Source organism: Netta rufina (assembly GCF_964035555.1).
Source record: "Netta rufina genome assembly, chromosome: 11".
Taxonomy (NCBI): Eukaryota; Metazoa; Chordata; class Aves; order Anseriformes; family Anatidae; genus Netta; species Netta rufina.
Window position 1 is genome coordinate 6,412,759 of NC_140134.1, and position 21,485 is coordinate 6,434,243.

General features: G+C 38.6%; 1 protein-coding gene across 2 annotated transcripts in view; it reads right to left on the reverse strand.

The window, feature by feature from the left end:
• Nucleotides 1-21,223, reverse strand: part of APBA2 (amyloid beta precursor protein binding family A member 2) — a gene marked incomplete at both ends in the record, with an annotated part of 41,926 nt that extends 20,703 nt beyond the window's left edge. The window contains 6 exons of one of the 2 annotated variants that reach the window (XM_084293139.1): nucleotides 716-802; nucleotides 2,411-2,446; nucleotides 3,345-3,490; nucleotides 8,404-8,440; nucleotides 9,764-9,844; nucleotides 20,255-21,223. In XM_084293139.1, the coding sequence (XP_084149265.1) occupies nucleotides 716-802; nucleotides 2,411-2,446; nucleotides 3,345-3,490; nucleotides 8,404-8,440; nucleotides 9,764-9,844; nucleotides 20,255-21,223 (1,356 nt within the window). The remainder of the gene's footprint in view (nucleotides 1-715; nucleotides 803-2,410; nucleotides 2,447-3,344; nucleotides 3,491-8,403; nucleotides 8,441-9,763; nucleotides 9,845-20,254) is intronic. The other variant, XM_084293140.1, reaches the window with a different exon arrangement.
• Nucleotides 21,224-21,485: the final 262 nt, after the last annotated feature.

Consider the following 21,485-nt stretch of genomic DNA (forward strand, 5'->3'; position numbering starts at 1 on the left):
CATACAAGAATGAAAATTAACATGTATTTAAGCATGACTGTAGTATAAGAGATCATTTGAGTTAATTATACTTAATATTGGAATATATGTATAAAGTGTATGTTAATAATTTAAAATTCCATGAGAAAAAAAAAACTATCCTTCTTATGAAGATCACCTATTATTAAATATGTATGTAATTCCTAAAAGATGAAGCTGATTACTGCTGCAGTCTTCAGATGCTGTGTTAATATGAATAATTAATAATTTAGCTTAGGCAAAGAAGATAGTAGTTCAGGTGTAATTTATGAAAAAGTTGTAGGTTATATCTTAAAAATGACAAGATATGAATGTCTTAATCAAAGCAGCAAATGACTTCTCAAATTTGGGTGCTGGAACTTACAGAGAGAAAGGGTACTTGCATTCAAAATGAACCTCAAATCTTTTCCTCAATTGAATTATAGATATAAATAATCAAATCAATAATTATATGAATAATCAAGACATTTTCTAACACATCAGACAAGCAAAATCGGTGTCATTATCACTACACTGGCAAATGGCAAGTGTTACAACATTCTGAAGATTCAAGAGTGCTCTTTCTGAATATTCTCACCTTGGCAAATTTATCCAAATGTAATGGTTTCCCATGGGAGTTTGTATAGGAGCACAGTCTAACAGAAGAGAACTCCGAAACAATCAACATTGTTTTTGAAGAGTTTTAATCATAACTTACCTGTGTGTCTGCATTTAAAACTTTGATTCTCTGTGTGGAGATGAACAGGTCCACTTCGGTCAAGGCCTGGGAATCTCCCTCCGAAGTCTAGAAGATACATGCTTTGTTACGAGGGCAATTTTAATTCTCTCTTTTAGGATGATAAATTCTCTGATTCAAGCATAATGTGATGTGAGGCAATTGCGTTGTTAAACCATTACAAAGACAACTATTGAAAGGTGTTTCCAAATACATGCAAAAAAACGCATTTATTGCATAGAAAGAGTGAAGCACGCTCCTGTTTTGTGGGTGAGAGTGAGTTTTCAGAGCCCGTGGGAGTGACTGCCCAGGTACTAAAATTCTCTTTTTATAGCTTGAACAGGAAAAAGAGTATGGCTGCTTCTTCCCCACTGTTGCTGATGCATATTAGCTCTTGAGGCACTGGAGCTGAGAAAGCAGGGAAACTAAGAAAGTGACTTATATCAGCTGCCTAGCCCTTGCTGTCTTCAGTTAGCTCACCAGCAAAAGTTTGTGTTGGCACTCAATACTGTGGTGGGTTTATTTCCTGGTTTTTGTTTGTTTGATTGTTTGTTGTTTTTAGTTTTGTTTGTTTGTTTTAAAGAAAATAAAAGTATTGAGAGCTGAACTAATATGTCTTATTGTGCAGAAAGACATTGGGTGGATGGCCAGAGACCTCAACTTCTGAGCACTGCTTACTAGGTTCCATGTGTCCTCAGAAATTAACGTCACAGCAAGAGGGGCTGCAATATAATGCTGCGTGTTTTCTAAGTGCGAGGCCTGGTTTTGCCCAGGTGAGAAAACAGGAGAGAGAGTGGCAAAGCAGCTTCTGCCTCTCACTAGAGCATCATCCAAGAACTCATCTAATACTCGGAGTCCCAGCAGGAACCTGTTTATTCCTCCAGGCCACTTGTCCACAGTGCACCGTTTTAACTGGTATTAGCAGCACCCATGTTAGCAGCCTCAGGATAAAAAGGCTACAGACGCTGTTACCTTATGCTAAAGACAGGCACTAGTCTCTAGGTTACACCTGTGGTTCTTTGATGTGACAACAAGGAAGAATGATGTATTTGCTGCTATTTTCTGTAGCTCAAATGTCTTATTTAATCCATATTACTTTTATTTTAATTAACGCTAGTTCAGCAGAATACAAAGCAGCACATACTTTGGCAGAGATTACTTGTGGTGTTTTTTATCCACAGCCATCATAAAGAACAACATCAATTTAAGTGACATTTTTGTTAAATGTAGTTAGTGAACTAATGTATATTTTTAATTGGGTGAAATGTCTCCTCAATTGTTCCAGCTACTACTTGGTAAATGTATATTATTTGTTTTTAGATATCTAAAATAATTTAATAACTATATGTAAGTTCCAGGCATAGGAATGAATCTAACTGCTTTGCTTAATAAGCATTACAATTTAAAAAATCTCCTGGAAAACACTGACTTCACTATCTCTACTAAACAAGTCAGAGATATTACAGAAGAAGAGCAGCAGCAGACAGGCACTCTAGCAAGTGAACAATGAAGAAAATGAGTTAATTTTATTCCATCCAGTGTTCTACTACTAAACAAAGAAGAAACCAAAATGACAACTTGATGAGGACCCATAATGAAAGACACAATGCTCTGTGGGGAACAAGTACAACAAAAATGTAAGTAAACATTAGCATTCAAGAAAAACAGTCTACACACCGCTTTTTTCTTGATTTTAGCCGCCTTTTGCATCCTCTGAAGAGTAGCATAAAAAAAGAATGCAGACAGATGTACACACAAAGAAAGAGAAAAGACAGTGTGTGAAGTCAGGGAAACCTTTTGACTATGAATCCAGATTAAAAATTAAAAATCTGGGGGCAGTGGGAGAAGGATGTGTGAGAGAGAGTTCTTATTGGAGCATAATTGGATTTAATGGCATTATGCATGTTGTTGATTGATTACAAAAAAATACCAAAGAGTGTTGTCTGTTATCAGCTGCTCATAACATTTATCCTGCTAAAAATACAACAGTCTAAAATGACAGTACATGCACTATTTTAAACTCAAGTTTTTCTATTAATGTTCTGGCCATATTAGTCATATGTCTATATGTAATTGTTGAAGAAAACATAATTCAAACTCCCTTCAATGGCTATCTAAAGTAATCAAGTATCCCTGACAGATTAGGATTGTTATTAATAAAAAAACCCTGTTTTTAGAAGGTTGATTGCAATCAGAAATAGCTTATTGCTTGAGGCATCACAAAAGACTAAACAGAAATTTAAATGTTTGGAAATTCAAAATAATTCAATACATGGAGAGTAATTTTCACATTTTGTAATAAAAGGATTAATGACACAAAAGGAAAAACAGTCAAATATCTCGTGCTTTGTTATTGGAATATTTCTTAATTATGATCTGCAATTTGTCTTTAATTCTTCATACAGCTTTCAAACAACTTTGAATAGACTTTGGAATAATTTATATTTTGCTCCTTGGAGATGCTGTAACCGGAAACTAATGGTATTTTTAGTACTAGATCTATACTCACATAAGGGCACTTCAGAATAGGTTTGAAGCCACAGATCCTGTACTGTTCAGAGACCAGCTGTCAAAGGACCAGAGTATTCTATAAAGCACAAAAATCCCCTACCTTAACACGGCTCACCGCCTCTTGGGCCTGCATCATCCTTATGTTTTTGGAAGGGTTGCGCTCAGACAGCAGCTGTGTAGAGCCCAGGTAATTGGCCGCAAAGATGATTCCATCAATGAGGTCTTCAGGTTCACAAGGTCCTGGAACTGACATGACATGTTTGCAGTTACTGCCTCTCAGAAGAGGGTAGAGAGAAGATAAATTGAACAAAGAACATTAAGGCTTGAGCAACCATTGTAACACCTTTTCTAACAGGAAACAAGAAATCCAGGAAAGTAAACAATGTATTCCCTATAATTATCCCCCTCATCCCCCCAGTATGAACTGAATATAAAGTACTGCATGGTGTTTTGATTGTGAAGTTCTAGAAGAAAAATCATGGGAAGACTTGCTGTGCTGCATGGATAAACACATTGAAATTATTTGTGAGTTTCCTGAATGCTCATGGTTTCTTTGTCATAACTGTCTTAATATTTACAATTGTTACAGTGCATAAGCTAAACATGCTCAAATAGATGCATGTTTTCCACATTTTTCGAGATGTCTGAAGAAATACACAGTAGCCAGACAGTGCCTCTGGCAAAAGGACTGATGTGCAGTGGGCACAAAGGTATGCTTTGCTTCAGCAAAGATCCAGCAAGAATTCTAGTAATGGGCTGAGTCTTCATTAGAATCAGAACAGAATTCTGTGGAATTTAAAATTCCCAACATATTGGGAAGGAATTAAAAAAATATGACAATCTCCACTGAAAGTGTGAAAAACCTTAACAGAGTCCTTGAGAATCTACTAATTAAATAAGTCACTGGAACTCTTCATGAAGGCCAGTCTTTAAATACCTCAATAAATAAATAGATGAATATTTTTTTAAAACAATCCTTGTTCCTGTATTGCTAATTCATTGAATGAAATAATAAAATAAAATTCCACAAGAACTCCATTTACTACATATCTGGTCCTATTTATTTGTGTCTTTGCACCATTTCGCTTTTCAGTAGATGGATGATATATTTTATATAGTATTGCTTTTGAAAACATCATTCACTTTTATTTTTCAGGCCTAAAACATAGTTTCATAAATCTGTACCACTTTCAGCATGCAACAAAACACTGATATTGCATCACATTGATACCTTGTTTCAAGGATAGAAAAGATGGAAATTAATTAAGGTGTGAATTTGATGTCGGTTAACAAAACTTCATTAGATACCTGCATAAACACTCCTATTCAAAGGTGAAGTGGCCTTAATTTGGTTTACCTTCATTCACTTCAGGCTAAGTAAATCAGGCTATATTGAATCAAGATTGCTTTAACTCTGAAACACGCTTAGCACGTAATGTTTAAATCAGTTTAACTAACCTCCTTTCCTAGAAGTTAGTTTTGATTAGTTTTCTTGAAATATTTTGTGTGTGAAGACAAAACTGGAATGCTTCCAACAAATTCCAATACAGGCATTACTGTAACAAGCAAAGGCCCAAATTCTATCAGGTTGCAGAACTTGTCGACAAAAAATGTAAAAATTATGCTGGTTATTTAAAATCTATCAGTCCCTTAATCTACTTCTTTACCATCCCAGAAGCTCTGGGTGAATTTGGGAAAGCTTGTGTTCTCTCCAATTGTTTTCAAGATTGTAGAATTTGCCCATTTCTGGTTACATCTGTTCTTTGTCCATCTGTGAGCAACACATTTTTGTCTTGATTACCAGGTAATTGGTAGACTATGTCAGAGGCCTGTCAAAGCTGAGTTTAGAGGTCTGTGTGTATGTATGTATGTTCAGAGCATGAAACAACAGTGCTCACGGTTCCTTACGGGACTGTGAAATTAATGTGCATTAATTTCCCAAAAGAAACAACAACTCATGTCTCGGCAGTTCAGTGACAGTAATAGTGTTTCTAACTGATTTGAAAAGTCTTGAAAATGTAAAAATCCTAGGGATTTACCCAGTTTTATTATCCAAGTTTTATTTATTTTGATTCTTTAAGGATTTCTCTCTTTTTGTTGGATATGGTCTCCTCATCTCTTCAGAGCCTTAGATTGTGCTTTTTGCAGAATTAATATGCTAGCAACAAATTCTGCAACATCACGTATATAACAGCATGTATAAAATGCTTATAGCGATAGCTAGTATAAAAAAAAAAAAAAAAGAAGAAAAAAAAGAATCATGCTGGGCAGAAAACATTTCCAACATACATTTCCCGTCATGAGGGCAATGGAAGCGACTGTCAGATAGGGTAAGACATCTGCTAGGAGGATGTAAGGAATGGTATTGAAAATTGCCAGGGTCAACCTGGGTTACCTGCGTGTTTTCTTTCCTTGTCTGTGACTGGTTTAAAGATTATAAAAATGGAGCTTTGGCAGAGGTCCCAACTCATCAAACCACTTAAGCATGCCCTTGACTGTAAGTGTGTGTAAGGTGTACTGATGAGCAAGGGAAGAAGAAAGAAATAGATCTGAAAGTTGAAGATCAGTTTGGCATGAACAAGCTGGAACTTCATGTTGGGTATTGATACTTAAAAACTGGATAACTTTTTTTTTTTTTCCTGAAAAAAAAATAACCGTAAGTTTCTGCATCTTATCAGTGTACTAAAAACTACTCCATTTTCTGCTGAGTTATTAATGCAATGAGTATATTAAACTTCTCATTAAACCAAAACAGACTCTAAAGATTTTTAAATGAACACCTTTTGTATTCATAAAATAATAAGAGGAACACTCATTCAATAATGCAGCATAACTGAGTTTAATAACCTCTTAGGAACACTCTTTTTTTTACTAGTACCACATGGAAACCAATTCATGATTCAGAGAGTATTTAGGGATTGTGCTTAGAGCACTGAAGCCACTCCAACTGCCTGCTGAGAGGCGTTGTACTCCCTGAAGTCACTCTGACCTTAGGGTGCATGGCAGTGCAGCAGAATGACTTTCCCTAAGGAATAAGTGGCCATAGGGCATATATCACCTTGCAGAATGCCTCCCTGTAAATTCCGTATTTTGGCTGATTCCTCAATTTCATCATGGTTGTGACTGAGCAAGACAAATGATAGTTATGGTGACAGGACAAATACACAGCAGAAAAAAAGAACCACTGGATTACCACTAAAAGCATACAGTGGCACAACTACAATAGCAAAGAGACACTTCTGTTATTTTTTTTGGTGACAGCTAGTTTGTTTTTATGCCCATACTTCATATGGAAAAACATGATATATGCATAGGGATATAGACATAGCTACTGCAGGTAAGGAGTCATGCTGAAAGTTAAGTGTCTGAACAGCTGAATGGTGGCCAGAATGTGGTTGTGGCATCCTCACCAAAGTTCAGGAAAGGGCAGGGAGCATTAGCTGGCAGAATCTTTTCTTGTGTGCAGTGGGGTCCTATTCTTTAGGGGACTCTACATACAAATTAATAAAAAAAAAAGTGTGTTGTTGTTTGTTTGGTTTTGATTCAGAAAGCATACATTGACCTATCAAAAGCTCCTAGTGAGCTACATCTTTATTCTTGTTAGACAATGCCATATAATACCTGCAATAGAAAAATGCCTAATAGATAGCTTATCCTCTCATACTGTGCTACTTAAGAAAAAAAACAAAAAACAAAACAAAACAAAACAAAAAAACAAAAACCAAAAAAAAAAAACAAACAGAGAAAGCAGAATGACTGAACAACTAAAAAAAAAAAAAAAAAAAAGCCTGTTATCTAAAGGTATACTGACCCCGTTCCAACAGAGTAGTAGTGAGCTGATCGGTTAAAAAATAAAAAGACATAACCTTTTTATCCCAATCAAATATAAACTGTGCCGTTGTAGCTGCAAGCACTGTGACGGATAAATTTTCTATTTTTTCCTTTCTTTAAAAGCTCCGCTCATGCTGCCCTCTTGTTATAGGTGTCCACCACACAATCAGTAGATGCTTATAACAGAGGATCAGCTTCCTTTCTTGTCTCCTCTGCCTTTAGGGAATGCATTTAATTTACCTTTACTTAGGGCCTGTTAGCCAGTGCATGCCAAGGACAGCGCTACCTGTAGTTTCTGTCAGATGCGAATTGTGTAAAAGGGGCAATCTCTGAACTTCCCATTTGCTGTAGCTCATCAAGGAAACGACTAAAACCAGAAGGTGCTCGTCAAGGTGATGAGATCAGGGAATAGGGGAAAAATGTGTTGAATGTTCTAATATTAGTCTAAATCACAGTAAGTTTTCCTTGAGTTTGGAATGGCATAAGAAGTCAAGTTTTTAACCTTCATTTATGATTCACATTGCAGGGAAATGTGTGTGTCTAAGATCTAAGAAGTCAGAACCTTAGAAGGTTCCTGTTGCCTTTGCTTACATTCTGGTATACACACTTTCTCTGTAGAAAGAGCTGTGTGTATTTTTCCTGTACAAAAACTCTTCAATCTCCCCTGCACTACTATTATTTATTTTCTGTTTGGAGAAAATGTCAGTTTATTAAAGCAAGAAGGTGGACAGATAAAATGGGATTGTGCTGAACATTATCATTCGTTGACTGACAGACAATTGAAGAAAGGCATGAAATTGTTGTTCTGCTAAGCAGAAGAAAGTATATGCCTTGTTTTCTTCATCTGGGATTACCATTTTTTTCTCAGCTCAGGAGATCCCCTCTGTTTGTTCCCTACAGCTGAGATTTCCAGAGTGCAATACAGGCATCAGTGCACAGTGATACAGGAGCAGCTCTGAACACTTGCATGTCTCCTTGCTCTGTACAAGGCAATGAAGAACAGGGTCCTCTACCTCCATAAATCTCTACCCTGCTGAAGCCTACTGTTTCCACCTTTTTACCTCCTTCCAGGTTTGTAGCTATCTCCATCCTCACCTCCTTTTTATCATCATAAATCCAGGCTCCCACTGCCACAGGTAGGGATAACAATGTTAAATACTTCCACATATAGTGTACTCTGAACAGAAATAGGCTTTAGTTGCTTATTTATTAAACTTGGAGTTGCTTTCTCTTTGGTTTGACTTTTTTTAGAATTTTCATCTTTAAAATAAATTAAAGCATTTGCTTCCTTTTTATATTACCTTAATTCTGGATGATATAAAACTTACCATCAACAAAACTTGGAAATGAAGACACTTTCTTTGTCTGTTGAGAAATGAAAGCAATATGTGGTATAAATGTGACTAAGTCATTTTCACAAACTGAAGTCAATTCACATCATAAATAGTTAAAATAAATAAATTGTTAAAATGAATAAATTGTTAAAATAAATAAATAAATTTTCTGTGCATAACTTCTGCATAGCCATTATTTATCACAGTGTAACACATTACATCACAGTAAGTTACCCAACCTAACAGTTACATAGTGCTGGTTACCTGGAATCTCCTTCACAACACACAAAACAAATAAGGGATGTGTGTGAAGAAAATGAAAATGAGCCAGCAAATCAGTTGCCAAATGAGCAATAGAAACCACACAGATTACCACCAGATCACAGTGCCTATTAATGATATCCCAAATTTACAACTGGAATATCTAACAGCATTTAGAAAGCAAGATTCTTGGTCTGTGAATAGAAAGAACTGTCCCTGATTGCGCTGCACCTCGTCTCATGCTGCTGTCTGTACTCTCAATACACAGATCGAGTCCTTCCATTTGCTTGCCTTATGCCAGCCTCCTCAGGCATTGCTGTTCCCAGGAAAGGGGCTGATTTCTCCATTATGGCAAAAGGCTTCAGAAATGTGCCTCCTCATTAACGGAACAGGCTACAGGCTAAATTTCTTGTATGTTTGTGAGATAACAGACTTCTGCTTTTAAGTCTGAATTCCATTTCATTGTGTCTAGCCTCAAGCATAACCTCCTTCTGCATTCTTAGATGTCGTCTGTGCTCCAGTCTTCAGTGACAAGAGCAGGTCTGCCTATCACTGCATCTTTTTCACAGCTGACTGAGCAGGGACACATCTTACCACAGAGGGCATTCAAAAAGCTGTGAATCATTTGAGCTCTCGGCACTGAATGAGGTGCTTGATATTAGGGATTATTTAAAGAGAACTGTGAAAATTAAGCAGTCCTTTGGTTTCAAAGACTGACGTTTTGGAGAGAAAGAAAACAAGTAGAAGCCAATTTCTTTTTCATGCTGCTTTTGCTCTCCAATAATCCAAAAATAGAATTTCTGAAATGTTCTCCATATTCTTTATGTCATCAGAAAATTTTAGGCTTGAGTACACGCTGTGGACAGTTACACAGAATGAATATGGCAGCAACTGATTCATGGCTATGGTTTGCAGACTATTCAGAATACACAGTCAAGGAATTTATCATCAGTTCAGGAAAAGGAACAGGCTCTAGAAACAGACTCTAGATACGTGTGCATGAGAGGGAGAAAGCTGACAATTCAATCCCTGCTGTTCCTCACGGTAGCCTGAGGACAGGAAGATAGGTGGCAGAATGGCCTAAGGCACCTACCTCGGGCGTATTATTATTATCAGCTGGGCCGTTGAGGTCAGAACGCTGTTGTTTCCTTGGCTGCTCTAAACCATTGCACATCTGTGAGAGAAGAGAGAAAGGGTTTCAAAGCCTTTTGCCTTCTGACAAGCTTGAAAATGAAGAGATTTCAGTGGAAGTGAATGATGCAAGGATAGTCAGAAAAATTTTCACCAGAAATGCTATTTCAACTGAATAAATTAAAAAAAAATGTATATTCAGATTTTAACCAAAAGTTTTGTTGGGGAAAGATTACATTCAGAAAAAAAATAATAAAATCCATAAAGCTTTAACATATGAAACTGTATTTAGCATTTTCTCTATTATTTTATGAAAAGCAGTGATTTGTCATGAAGCTGTTCTGTGTAGTTATTTATATGCAATCAATATTCATTATTGATACTGAGGTACCATAACACAATACAGTAGTTGAAATTTCCTATTTAAATGTAACAAATATGAGATTCCCATCAAAATGTTAGGCTCTTTAATTATAATAAAAGATCTAGTTGGATGTAAATAATGCATTTCAATTATCATTAAGCAGCAGTAACACTACTGATTTAAATTAACTCGATGATTTTATTTCAATGTAAATATTTCATGCAAAATTAAACCAAATACTGAAATGTTCAAGCTGTTTACAAAGTAAAGTCAGAATTTTAAAATGTGTTTATGCGCAGTACTGGACAAAATTTCACCTTTAGAAATCTTGAAAGCCAAGCAGATTTGTGCACACATTCTTTTATGGTTTAGGACGTCACTTTCCTTTATTCTCAGTTTCCCCATTATGTATTAGAGTGCCTGAATACCACTGTCGCTGTAAAGCTCCACATATAAAAATCTGTATCAACAATTATGTAAATGGAAAACACTGAGCCAGAATTATTTCAAAGGATCAGCATGAAAGTTACCCATGAACATAATTCCTTGTCTTCTGACTTTCAAATGTAATATGTAGCTGTAGATCAAAGAAAGTCTCCGTGTTCATCTCTAGGCAAATTATTCCCTATGAGCTATGTTTAGTCAGCTGAAGAAATAGTGCTACTCAAGCTGGCATATTAGAGCTCTTAGTTCAGTAATGCTAATGCTCAGGTAAGACAATATACACGAGGCAAAAATACACCCAAACAGTAAGCACAATTTTAGGAAAGAGAATAATACCCGAGACAGACTGAGAATACCTGAGCACCAAGATGTGGGGAACAGGGCTACTGCCCTGTCTACAGACCTGTAGTAGCTAGGAAACTCATTGTATCCCTGCGTGTGTGTAAATGCTGTTATGTTTGAGACAAGACAAATCTAATTATATTGCATGGCTAAACTAATATGGAGCAATATGTGTTGCTGCGCAGTGGAATGCATTAATGAATACAGGTAAACAAATACCCAAAGGGCTTTCATACTAAAAAGTGTAATAATCACACATTATTCCCTAAAATACCAGGATTAGATCAAGTATGCTTTAAGCAGGGAACATGACATGGCCATAATGAAGATACATTAAACTGCAAAGAGAGTGACAGCAAATAAATTAGCTCCAGTATGTACAACAGAATTTTAATACTTTTAAAGCTCTGTCAGTTCTGATTACCACACACTTGACTGAACTGACAGTGCACCTGCAGATCAAGAAAGAATTGGTTGGCTGGTTTAGCAACATACCATGGAGGCTGTAAAACAACATTATTGAAACACATCTGTCACAAATCTTAAATGGAGAAGGACTTATTCAGCTCTGGGAAACATAATAACAATTACGCTCTTTGATGATAGTTGCAAACATAGTTCCATATAATCTTAATGTGAAATAGCAAGAAATACAAGGATGACATTTCATTTTTGAATTCCTATTTTAAAGCTTTTAGGAATATAAATAAGCCTTTCTTGTTGACTGTTTCCCAGCCACATGTGCAGCGTACATGCTGTCACTGTATGTTAGCCGGGTTCCAAAGAAAAGGCTGTGCAGAATCCACGATGATTCGGGATCCATCACATCACCTCTACACAGAACATAATCACTGTTTCTTACTATTTGGTGTTTGTACATGAAGGCCATCTATTTTTCTCACTGTTTCTTCTGTGTGCTTAGGAACCCCAGACTAATTAGACAGAATCTCAGGTATGAACAATTTGTCTGTTCCTTTTATGCACATCTGTGCACCCAGCACATTCTGTCTGCAGCTCATCTATGAGTACTTTGTTCTCTAAAAGTGTTCTGGTGGGGAGGGGGTGTCACTGCGAGCACTTCCTCACAACAAAGCTGAGTGTCCTACCACAGCCTTGAGACCCTCTCAACGTTGGATTGTTGGGCTTTCTGTGTCCCTGCATCAGTGGCATGAAACACCGCGCAGTCAGTACTGGGAGCCTGTCTGAGACTTTCTGTGCTCAACATATTCCTTCAAATATGTGAGCTGTTATGATGAGCCTTTACAAACCGAGGGCTAAGATTTTCATTCTAAGGAAATGTTTGCTTACATGGTATTCCAAAAGGAAAAAAAATGACAGGGAGCAGGGCTTCCCTTTCTCTCCGTAAGAGGCACAGTGTTTGATGACTTGTATGTCAAAGGAGAGAGCAACGCAGGGTAGGCATGTTTGTATCTCCCATATGCAGGTACAAAGCATGCAGTCTTTGTACAGAAGGAGCTGCTTCTAGGCCAAGGATGAAGGAATCTTGGAGCTTCTTTAAGGAATCCTTTTTAGAAAGCATCAGTTCTGCTATTTACTGTGGGCTGGAAGCTGTTTCATGCTCCCAGGAGATCTGACCACTGTCAGATAAATTACCATAATCAATACTTGCTTTCTTTAGGTTTCTTACAGAATTGCCAGTTAATGTTACAATAGCTTGAAAAGCACATTTGAGGGAAATAGTTGTAAGGTTTTATAAAGACTTATCCCCTGATTTACAGTTTAGAATAGGACCTAAAGCTAAACTAGAAATCCAGGATCTACTGCCCCCTAACACATAGGTAACATCATGTTAAGAGTCTTATCCTACAAGTGGACAGATTCTGCAAAGCAAAGATTTGGGATTCTTTTATGTAGGCAGGTGCTTTAAATAAACATCCCAGTTTGTCTTCAACACAGTTTGAGATTCTGAGTGTGAAGATGATTATTTTCGGTACCAGTACGTCGGCATATGCAGACATCGTGTTGAGAGAGCTATAGCAGAGAATTCTTCAGGAATTCAGCCTATGTTTTAAACATTTCTGCACACAAAACAATCTAAAAATGAAAGCATGTTGTACTGGATGTCCATGGCCAGGTTTTGGTAGTGGGGCTGCAGGCGTGGCCTCTGTGGCATGAGGTCTGGGCTGCCCCATGGTAGCTTCCCAGCGACCCACGGCAGGACACAGCTGAGCCGCGCAGCCAAGACAGGGGCACCTCTGTGAAAAGGCGTTTAAGAAAGCAGCTGGGTGGGCACTGTGCAGGTGGCCAAGGTCAATCCATCACAGGACGCTCCAGGAGTCTGTCTGGGGAACCACCCTTCACCTCCTGCTGTTCAATGACAAAATCCCTCAAACGTGAGCCCGTGCACTTTGCAGACACATGACCAGTCTCCTGGTCATGGCAGTCTGTTTTAGTCTAGAAAGTCATGCATTTTTAGCTGGATGTAATGGTTTACTTCAGAGCTAATAAATATCCCACCTCCACTGTACAACTTGTTTAGCACCACGTGCAGCTTTAGACTTATCTCACCTAACTTTTCTGCTGGTAGTGTTCAAATCATTTGAGTACTGGATGATTTTACACCATGCAACATCCTGTGTTTTCATACACATACACAGTGATACTGTACTGTAAACATGAAAGCATACACTTCGATGGGAGGACACTCACTACCAATATAAGTAAGGTGCTTCTTTCTATTTGGCATTTGTAGAAAAGGACCTCTATGAATTTGCCCTATACAGAGTTGCTTTGCTTGTGGAAATAAATATACATGGTATCTTCACTCTCAAACCCTCAAAATGTAACACTACATGCTATCCTTGAGCAAGATCTGTTCCAAAAAACTGGTGAGATACTGTTTTCCCCCTTTCATTGCCAGTAACCACCACACAGAGCCTGAACAGGAGATGCCCAAGCCCTACCAAGACATTAATGGTGTAATGTTCTTAACAGCGATGCCCGGGGGGCAAGTACCAAACCAGTGTCCAGCATTATGTGACAGAACACGAGGCAGCCAAAAATGCCATCTTTAGGCTAAGAGGAAAACCAGACTCCACTTATTGGAGGTCACAAAAGCACATGGTGCAGAAACCAGCCTGCAGTTGGCTCCTGGCTGATGGCTGGGCTGGGCCTGGGCCTCCCTCGTCAGCCACCTGCAGGGCCCCTCCTACCGGCTGGGCCCTTTAGGGGTGGCTCTCCCACAGGGCAGCCTCCCTTGGCTCTGGGGATGGTGGAGGGGTTGTGGGGCTGGTTCTGAGCACCTCAGTTGCTTACTGCACCACACGCTGTTTGGGTGTTCAGTGAGAAGCTCACCTCAGCGACACGGCCTGCCTCGGAGCTGCAACCTGGGACCCCGAAGGCTGTGGTGGTGCTCAGTGCTGATGAAGCACCTGCCTGCTGGAGGACTTGCTCTGCTGGAAACCACCAGGTTTGTCTCTCTTTGCTAACTTATTTAGAGGAATAAGTTGTCTGAGAGAGGAGCAAAAGATTAACTTTTTAAAAAACTGATCAAACTTTTGGTAAAGAGCTGATAAGCAAGCACAGAGTGTGGCACAGAGGTAAAGCTTTATTACTGTGTTGTAACCCTCTGAGTAATTAGGCTTGGGAGACGTCGGCCAATCTCTTCCCTAGCAATGCTGGTTAAACACTGCATCGAGTGATGTGTGGAGAAACTGATCTACCTGCTTATGGGTGTTGAAACTCATCCTGGAGACTTATTTGCTTCTCAGAAAATAAATGTGTTGTGGTAGGTTCCAGTGGGTGCCTTGTTTGTTATGGTGTCTATTGCATGAGCAAACCAACAGATCTAACGAAGGTTTTCATCTGATTTGTTGTCTCTCTGGAACAAAGGTGAAGCAGATGGATATTATGTATGTCACTTAAAGACAAGATTTCAGCTTCTAACTTCAACTTCATGACTCCTGGTGTTGGTTCCTGAAGACAATTTATCGTTGGGTTGTGTTTTCTCCTGAAGCTTAAACGCTACTGTGTCTATAGAAACTCACCAACATGCAACTAAAGTCTCCTTTTGAATTAGGGAGGGCTAACCTAGTCATAAGTCTATCATGGTGCTACTATTCCTATGAAGCCACCTGACTGAAGTGAATTCACTTAGTAGATGCTGCTGTTTAGTGGGAATGGCTTACTACACCTTTACTGAGCTGCTATTTTAGTTAACACAGCGTCAGAAATGCATAGTTACTGGTAGGTGCAATTTGACCCAGTGTGATACTGCCACAAAGATTGAATCTGAATGAGACTGTTCTTGGCTATCTGAAGGATTTCTGGTTTGGATCACAGGGGGGAAAAAGGTTATGAGCATTTGTTAGGTTCTCAAATGTTTGCTTGTTAACTGAAAGTAAAGAATGAGAAATCGGAAGCAATAGAATTCACATGTCACAGGCTGCTTAGCTAAAAAGTGGACTTCCCTTTAGGGCACTCATTAAAGGTGATAATAGCGAATTCCCGTTTCTGCAAAAGGGTGTAAGTGAAAGTATGGTGTTGGTGCTGTTGGTTTATTGTCTTTTACGTTGAGGGAATTAGATGTGTTTGATTATTGTAGGAGAGAGTAAGCCTACTTAGGAGTCTGCAGTTTGGAAATGAAGAATGAAGGGCTCCAACATGTTCAAGCGTTGGAGTCCCACAGTCACCTTCAGTTCCTACTCATCAGAAGTAGCTGTCAGGCCATGCTAATGGCAGTATTTATAAGTGTGACTGTAGCTGGGATGAACAGAGTAAAATCTGCCACATATGAGGCTCTAATAAGGTTAATTATTTGAGTTCCATTAGTGCAAGAGACATCTTCCATCAGGATTATCTGCTGCTGCCCAGTGTTTTGCTAACCTCCGTCTTGACTACTTCTACCATTCTTTAAGAATGCTGAGTGTATGGAGGCAGTATTAAAAGGAAGCTGAAGTGTATTTACTGTTAGTAAAATAGCAGGCAATGCCATTGTTCTGTACAGATGTCTTACAGCTGCAGTAGATCCAACTACTGTCTGGGAGCAGAGGATGGGCCTGGGTGACTGCCCCATGCCACAGTATGTTCTGGGAAGGAAGATGGCCAGGACAACTTACAGTGAAATGATCTGGCGATGAGCTTCTCATGGTTCAAGCTTTGGTTTAGGCCAGGTTCTTGTATTTTGCATTTCACAAGCACTCATCTGTTATCAGAGACTACCCATGTTCCCCCAAGTAAACCTGTTCCTGTTGATTATTGGTGTGCCAAAACAACAATATTCTACTTAAATTTGAAGCTCCGCAAATAAAATAGTATTCAAAACAGGTGGGGGAAAAAAGCCTTCCAAGTTCACAGCAACTAAACTACTTTTGCCCAGAAACAGTGCATCAGTTTAAGGCTTCAGGTCATGCTGCATACTGTGAAAACTTCAGGTCATGCTGCATCCTAGGATCGGTTGAATGAGCCACTTATTTCCTTTCCCTTCTTCCCCCACCAAAGATGTACCTAAGTCAATTAAGTAATGTTTTCTCTCGTAAAGACTCACTTCAGGAGAAATCTGTGTCAGTAGGATGCCTGACTATAATTCCTGTGTTAGAAATAAAGCACAAAATGAAATTATAATCAAAAAGAACCTTTGAGTGTCAGGTACATTAACAATTGGGTCAGTCTGAGGTGACTAAGATGTCAAATGCTGAGGGGAAGGGGGAACTTCCTGGCTTGAGCAAGTAAAGTTTGTGGTTAGTCAGACAAATGCTTAAAATACTTAGTTTCAAGGTCATAACTGTGAACATTGAAAACCTGCAAGAAACAGAAGTTGTACTAAGCAGTAAGAGCAAATATACACTTAATGTATCCTGGGTTTCCCCTCTGGATTCTCTAGTGCAGATCCTCTTCTGCACTTTCTTGGAAGTATTTACAAACAAAGGCTTATACTTACAAGCTCATATATCCCCAAAGTTTTCATATAGTAAATAGGACGCATACAGTAAATAAAATGCTTAGAAATTTTGTTTTTCAAGTCTCTAGATTGGTGGCTCTTCTTTGGAATTCCCCTGGTGATTAGCTGCTGAAAAAAGCAAGCTTACCTACTAGAACCTTTAAAATAGCATTTTTCAACTGGTTATTGAGCATTTGATATGCAAGACTATTAGCACTTATCCTGGACTATGAATTAATAACTATATATTCCTTGAAGGTATGCTGAAAAAAAAAAAAAAAACAAAAAACATCCTTTTCCAGTAACATTAACTGATACAGAACTGAACCTAACCTAAAATTGTATACACCAGTATTACCTGCTGAGAGAGAATATACCAGGAAAGGAAAAGACAGGAGCAGAAACCTTAAAGCTAAGGGCACTGCAATATGTGCATAAAAGCACAAAATGCATATTTCTTTTTGCTTATTGATTATATATGCTCTAACATTCATGTAGCATTTTGGTTTAAATCAATAGCATCCAAATCTACACTTGGAGAGTTGGGGCACTAGTGTTCCAAGAACAGTACATAGGCTTCTGTGTCATCCCCCTTGCTATTATATTTTGTGATACACGCTTATAAGAACGTATGCATTTGAATAAGGCAAGGAAACCAAGGTCTTCTAGGCAAATTCTCTGCTAACAAGATCAGCATGCAAATCTACTGACAATGGCTTTGAGGCTTTCTCCTTTTACTCTGTATGAACTTTAATTATTGTAATTAAGATCATTACTATATTGCTTTCACAAATGAGACCTTCATCTAAAAAGTACACTAAATACATCCATCCCTTACACGTTTTATAGTAAATATTAAAAGAATTGAATTCCCCAGAAGAAAAACAGAAAAGCCACTGTACTTAAAATTCTGTGAGGTCTGGTACCTGTGCTAAAGGTCCAGCAAATCCTCATGGTAAGGACATCTAATGAACTATTAAGTACAAAATTCATATTGGAAGAAAAGGGTTCTGTACTTTAATGGCCTCACAACTACCCAGACTTTTAGTTAAAGCTGAGGATGAGCAACCTGCAGCAGCTGAACAGAACACAGTAAAGTAGAACAAGGCCAGTCTTATGACAAACAAATTCAAGTAATACTTGCTAAGGATTACCTTACTTTTAAATCTTTGCTTTATAGTCCTGAGGACATGGGAAGTCCCCTTGCTTTTTCCGTTCACGAGTCTCTGTATGTCCTTAAAAAATACTGCTTCCTGCCTTCATGACTTGCAGGCCTACATGTCCCTGTCACCAGTGAGGACAGCAGCTGTGAGCTGTCTCCTTTAGTGCAAATTAAAAGGAGGTGTGGTCACTCAGTTTGCCTATCCCTTCATGCTGAGCTAAATGGATACCCGTACTGCCATCTCTCTGCATGAGAAACTTTCCTCTTTCTTGTATCTGAAGAAAAGTGAAATATTGTGTATTGCTTAATGCCCTATCCATTAGACAATAGTTTTGTGGTTTCTACGAAGACTGATTGTGGAAATCCAATGGCTACGTGCCAGTGTCTACCAATTGCAACAGCACTTTCTCCTTTATTAAAAAGGATTAAGGCATTGGCCCACGACTGACTGGAAATAACACTTAGACCTCAGACAGGCAGCTCAGTAATACTTGGGTCGCTTTGTTTATTTTCATAGCCGTGGCAGTTTTATCAATATGCTGGTGCTGCAAAACCACCAGTTGTTGAAGACTGACGAGAATAATAAAAGTACAATGCAATTCAGCTCAACCTCTGCAAAGTAATCTCTGAAAGCATGCAAAAAGATGTTGAAATGAAAGCCTGTTTTGAATTCTGTTTTGAACTGGCAATTATTGCAGATGGAAAAAAAAAAGTATTCCTATGCAACCACATAGAAGAATTCACTACCTAAGTCCCTTACTCAGGAATAGCTCTTCTTACAAACTGGCAGCTTACAAGCAGCAATGGTCCCTGTGGCAGCTACTGGTGTGCTGTGTCAGAAAGCTGCTTCACTAATCCCAAAAAGGCTAACTGGACTTCTCTGTTCATAGTCAATGAATAGGAACAACTCAAGCAAATCAAGATCATCAACCCTTAATCAAGCAAGCTAGCACTTTAATGATGGCAGTAAGCCACTGAGTATATTAAGTTATGCACTTTGGTTCTAATTATACTTTGAAAATAGAACACAGAAAAGAATACTTAAAACTTGCTGTAGATATGGGAAATCTGTGAAAATACCCCCCCTTAAGGTTTTTTGTTCATTATAATAAAGGCTGACCTGTTTCATCAGCAGATATTTAGACATTTGATTTCCTTTTTCTGTTTGTCAGATGAACTGACATATTTTAATGTCTGTTTTTATGGAATAGTCTAAGATAAACTGTTTCATTAACCATGAGGCACTGACAATACTATGATTTTTCTATAGTGATAACTTCATTGAAGCAGAAGCATTAAATTTATACCTCTGAAGCTTAATGAAGTCTTTTAATTAAAGATAAGGCAAAATAACCCACTTATCTTAATACATATTTAGATGACAGACTTGTAATGTTTTACCTCTCTTAGGCAGATTTCTGTTCAGTATAGAAAATAGTATTCATCTGCATTTAGCTTCAGAATAAGTGGACTTTGCTTACGTGTAGTCAGAGAGGTGAAAAGTCAAAGCTTCAAGCTTTTTCAAGCAGAATTTTGTCTTTCTATAAAGAAGTATCTTCTATTTTTCTTTTTTAAAAGAAAGAAAACCTCACACCTCTGCTCTATAAAAGCTTGAGCTCCATTCCCAAATTTGTTTTCTGAGACTCAACAGTAGAACAAGAAAAGAGCATGCATGGTTTAATCAACATCTCTACACCATTGTGTTAAAACTGCTTAACAGCATTTTCAGTACAAGAAAAGTTTCTTGTCAAGGTATTGCCAAAAACACAGCAACATGTAGGCATTTCTTGCAGTTGGTTTTAATATATGCAGCACCTACTGTTGGTTTGTTCTATTGAAAACAAAAGAAATTAAGGGCAATTGGTCACTAAGGTAGTGGAAGAGGAGCCCTTAATGGGGGGGGAATCTCAACTATTTCAGTGCTGACCCTCAGTTTTAAAGGCACATCCAGTATGTCACTACAGAATTACAAAACAGCATCAATAAAGAATTTTGTCCTGTGGATCTAGAATACCTTGTTTTACATAGTTCTCTATTTCTGTGTAAAACCTCTTTTCCAGTTCTTTGCCTCAATTGACTACACTAAGCAAATGTTTCTAAGCATGCAAAGTAGTTACGTAGTTTGAATGCAATACAGAGTAAGAAGTAAAGCGTACTGTTCTCTAGTTCTGTTTGGAATAGATAACTGACAGAACAGGTGCATAACGCCTCTGCCAATCTGGATGAAAAGAGAACCTCATACCTGCTCTTGTGGCCACTTCGGTCTGTCCTCTGGGGTTCTTGACTTGGCTTTAAAACCTCTAGGCACATCTCCACTGTGCTTAGAGGCAGATGGGATATTCAGTGATTTTGGCCTCCCCTCATGCCTGTTAGCACTGTGAACAGCTTCTCCCTTTGAACAAGTCTCTTTATAGTCATGTGCCATGTTTTCAGTCCCAGTGTGCTCTGGACTCATTTCTGTTGTACTGTTAATGCTGCTCATGCTCATACTCATTTTGATTTCTGCTACAATCTGGTCAATGTCCTCTTCCTGCTCTTCTAGCTCTGCATCTTCTTTCCTAGAATGGTATGGTGATATACCCTGTGAGTTTCCATTAGCCTCTGCTGGGTAATAGTCCGGATAGCCACCTTCACTTTGACAGTACTGTATGTTCTCTTCTTGGTCTTGTATCTCCAAAGATGATGCTTCATCCTCCAAAACCTGGATGCCATTGTCTTGACCTTCCTGCCACTCTTGCCTGTCTGTCACCTCACTTTCATCTTGGTGCTGAATTTTACCTTCAGACCACTCTTCTACAGCTTCCTGACATTCATCTGTTTCAACAGTGTGTTCCTCATGTGGAACATATTCTTCTCCATTGCAGTCCATTCCTTCCAGGTAACTGTCATCCTCTGGACAGTATCTAATGTAGTATGTAATCCCCTCTTCTTCCTCTGGCAAGCCTTCATCATAGTCCTCCTCCTCAGAGGTGTTATTCACATAGTCAGAGCTGGAGTCACCATCTCCGCTATGATCGTTGCACTCATGTTCCACAGGTGTAGGACTACCTTGTCTGACAGTTGCTAGTTCTGCCTCCTTTGCTGCATAATCTTCAATAGGAAGATCACTTTCCTCGCTTTCAGGCTCCCTGTTGTGAGATGAAGTAGGGCAAGCTCTCACTCTGTGATCCAGCATGCTGGCTGCAGTGCTTTGACGCTTCCTGTTTGCCATAGCCAACTCCTTATACGACAATCATTTCTATGCGATTACTGTAGGGAAGATGGAAAAACATGTTCAGGAAAAGGTCACCAGCAGAGATCAGTGATAATGGGAAACAGCAAGTCATGGATTAAAATGGTAAGAAGGATGTATTTGTAGATACTTATACCAGATTCACAAACGCCTAACTACTAAAATGCTCATGTTATAGAACTGTGAAATCCAAGTAATAACTTGCACACTGACAGAAACAGATAATGAGAAGGTTCTGCAC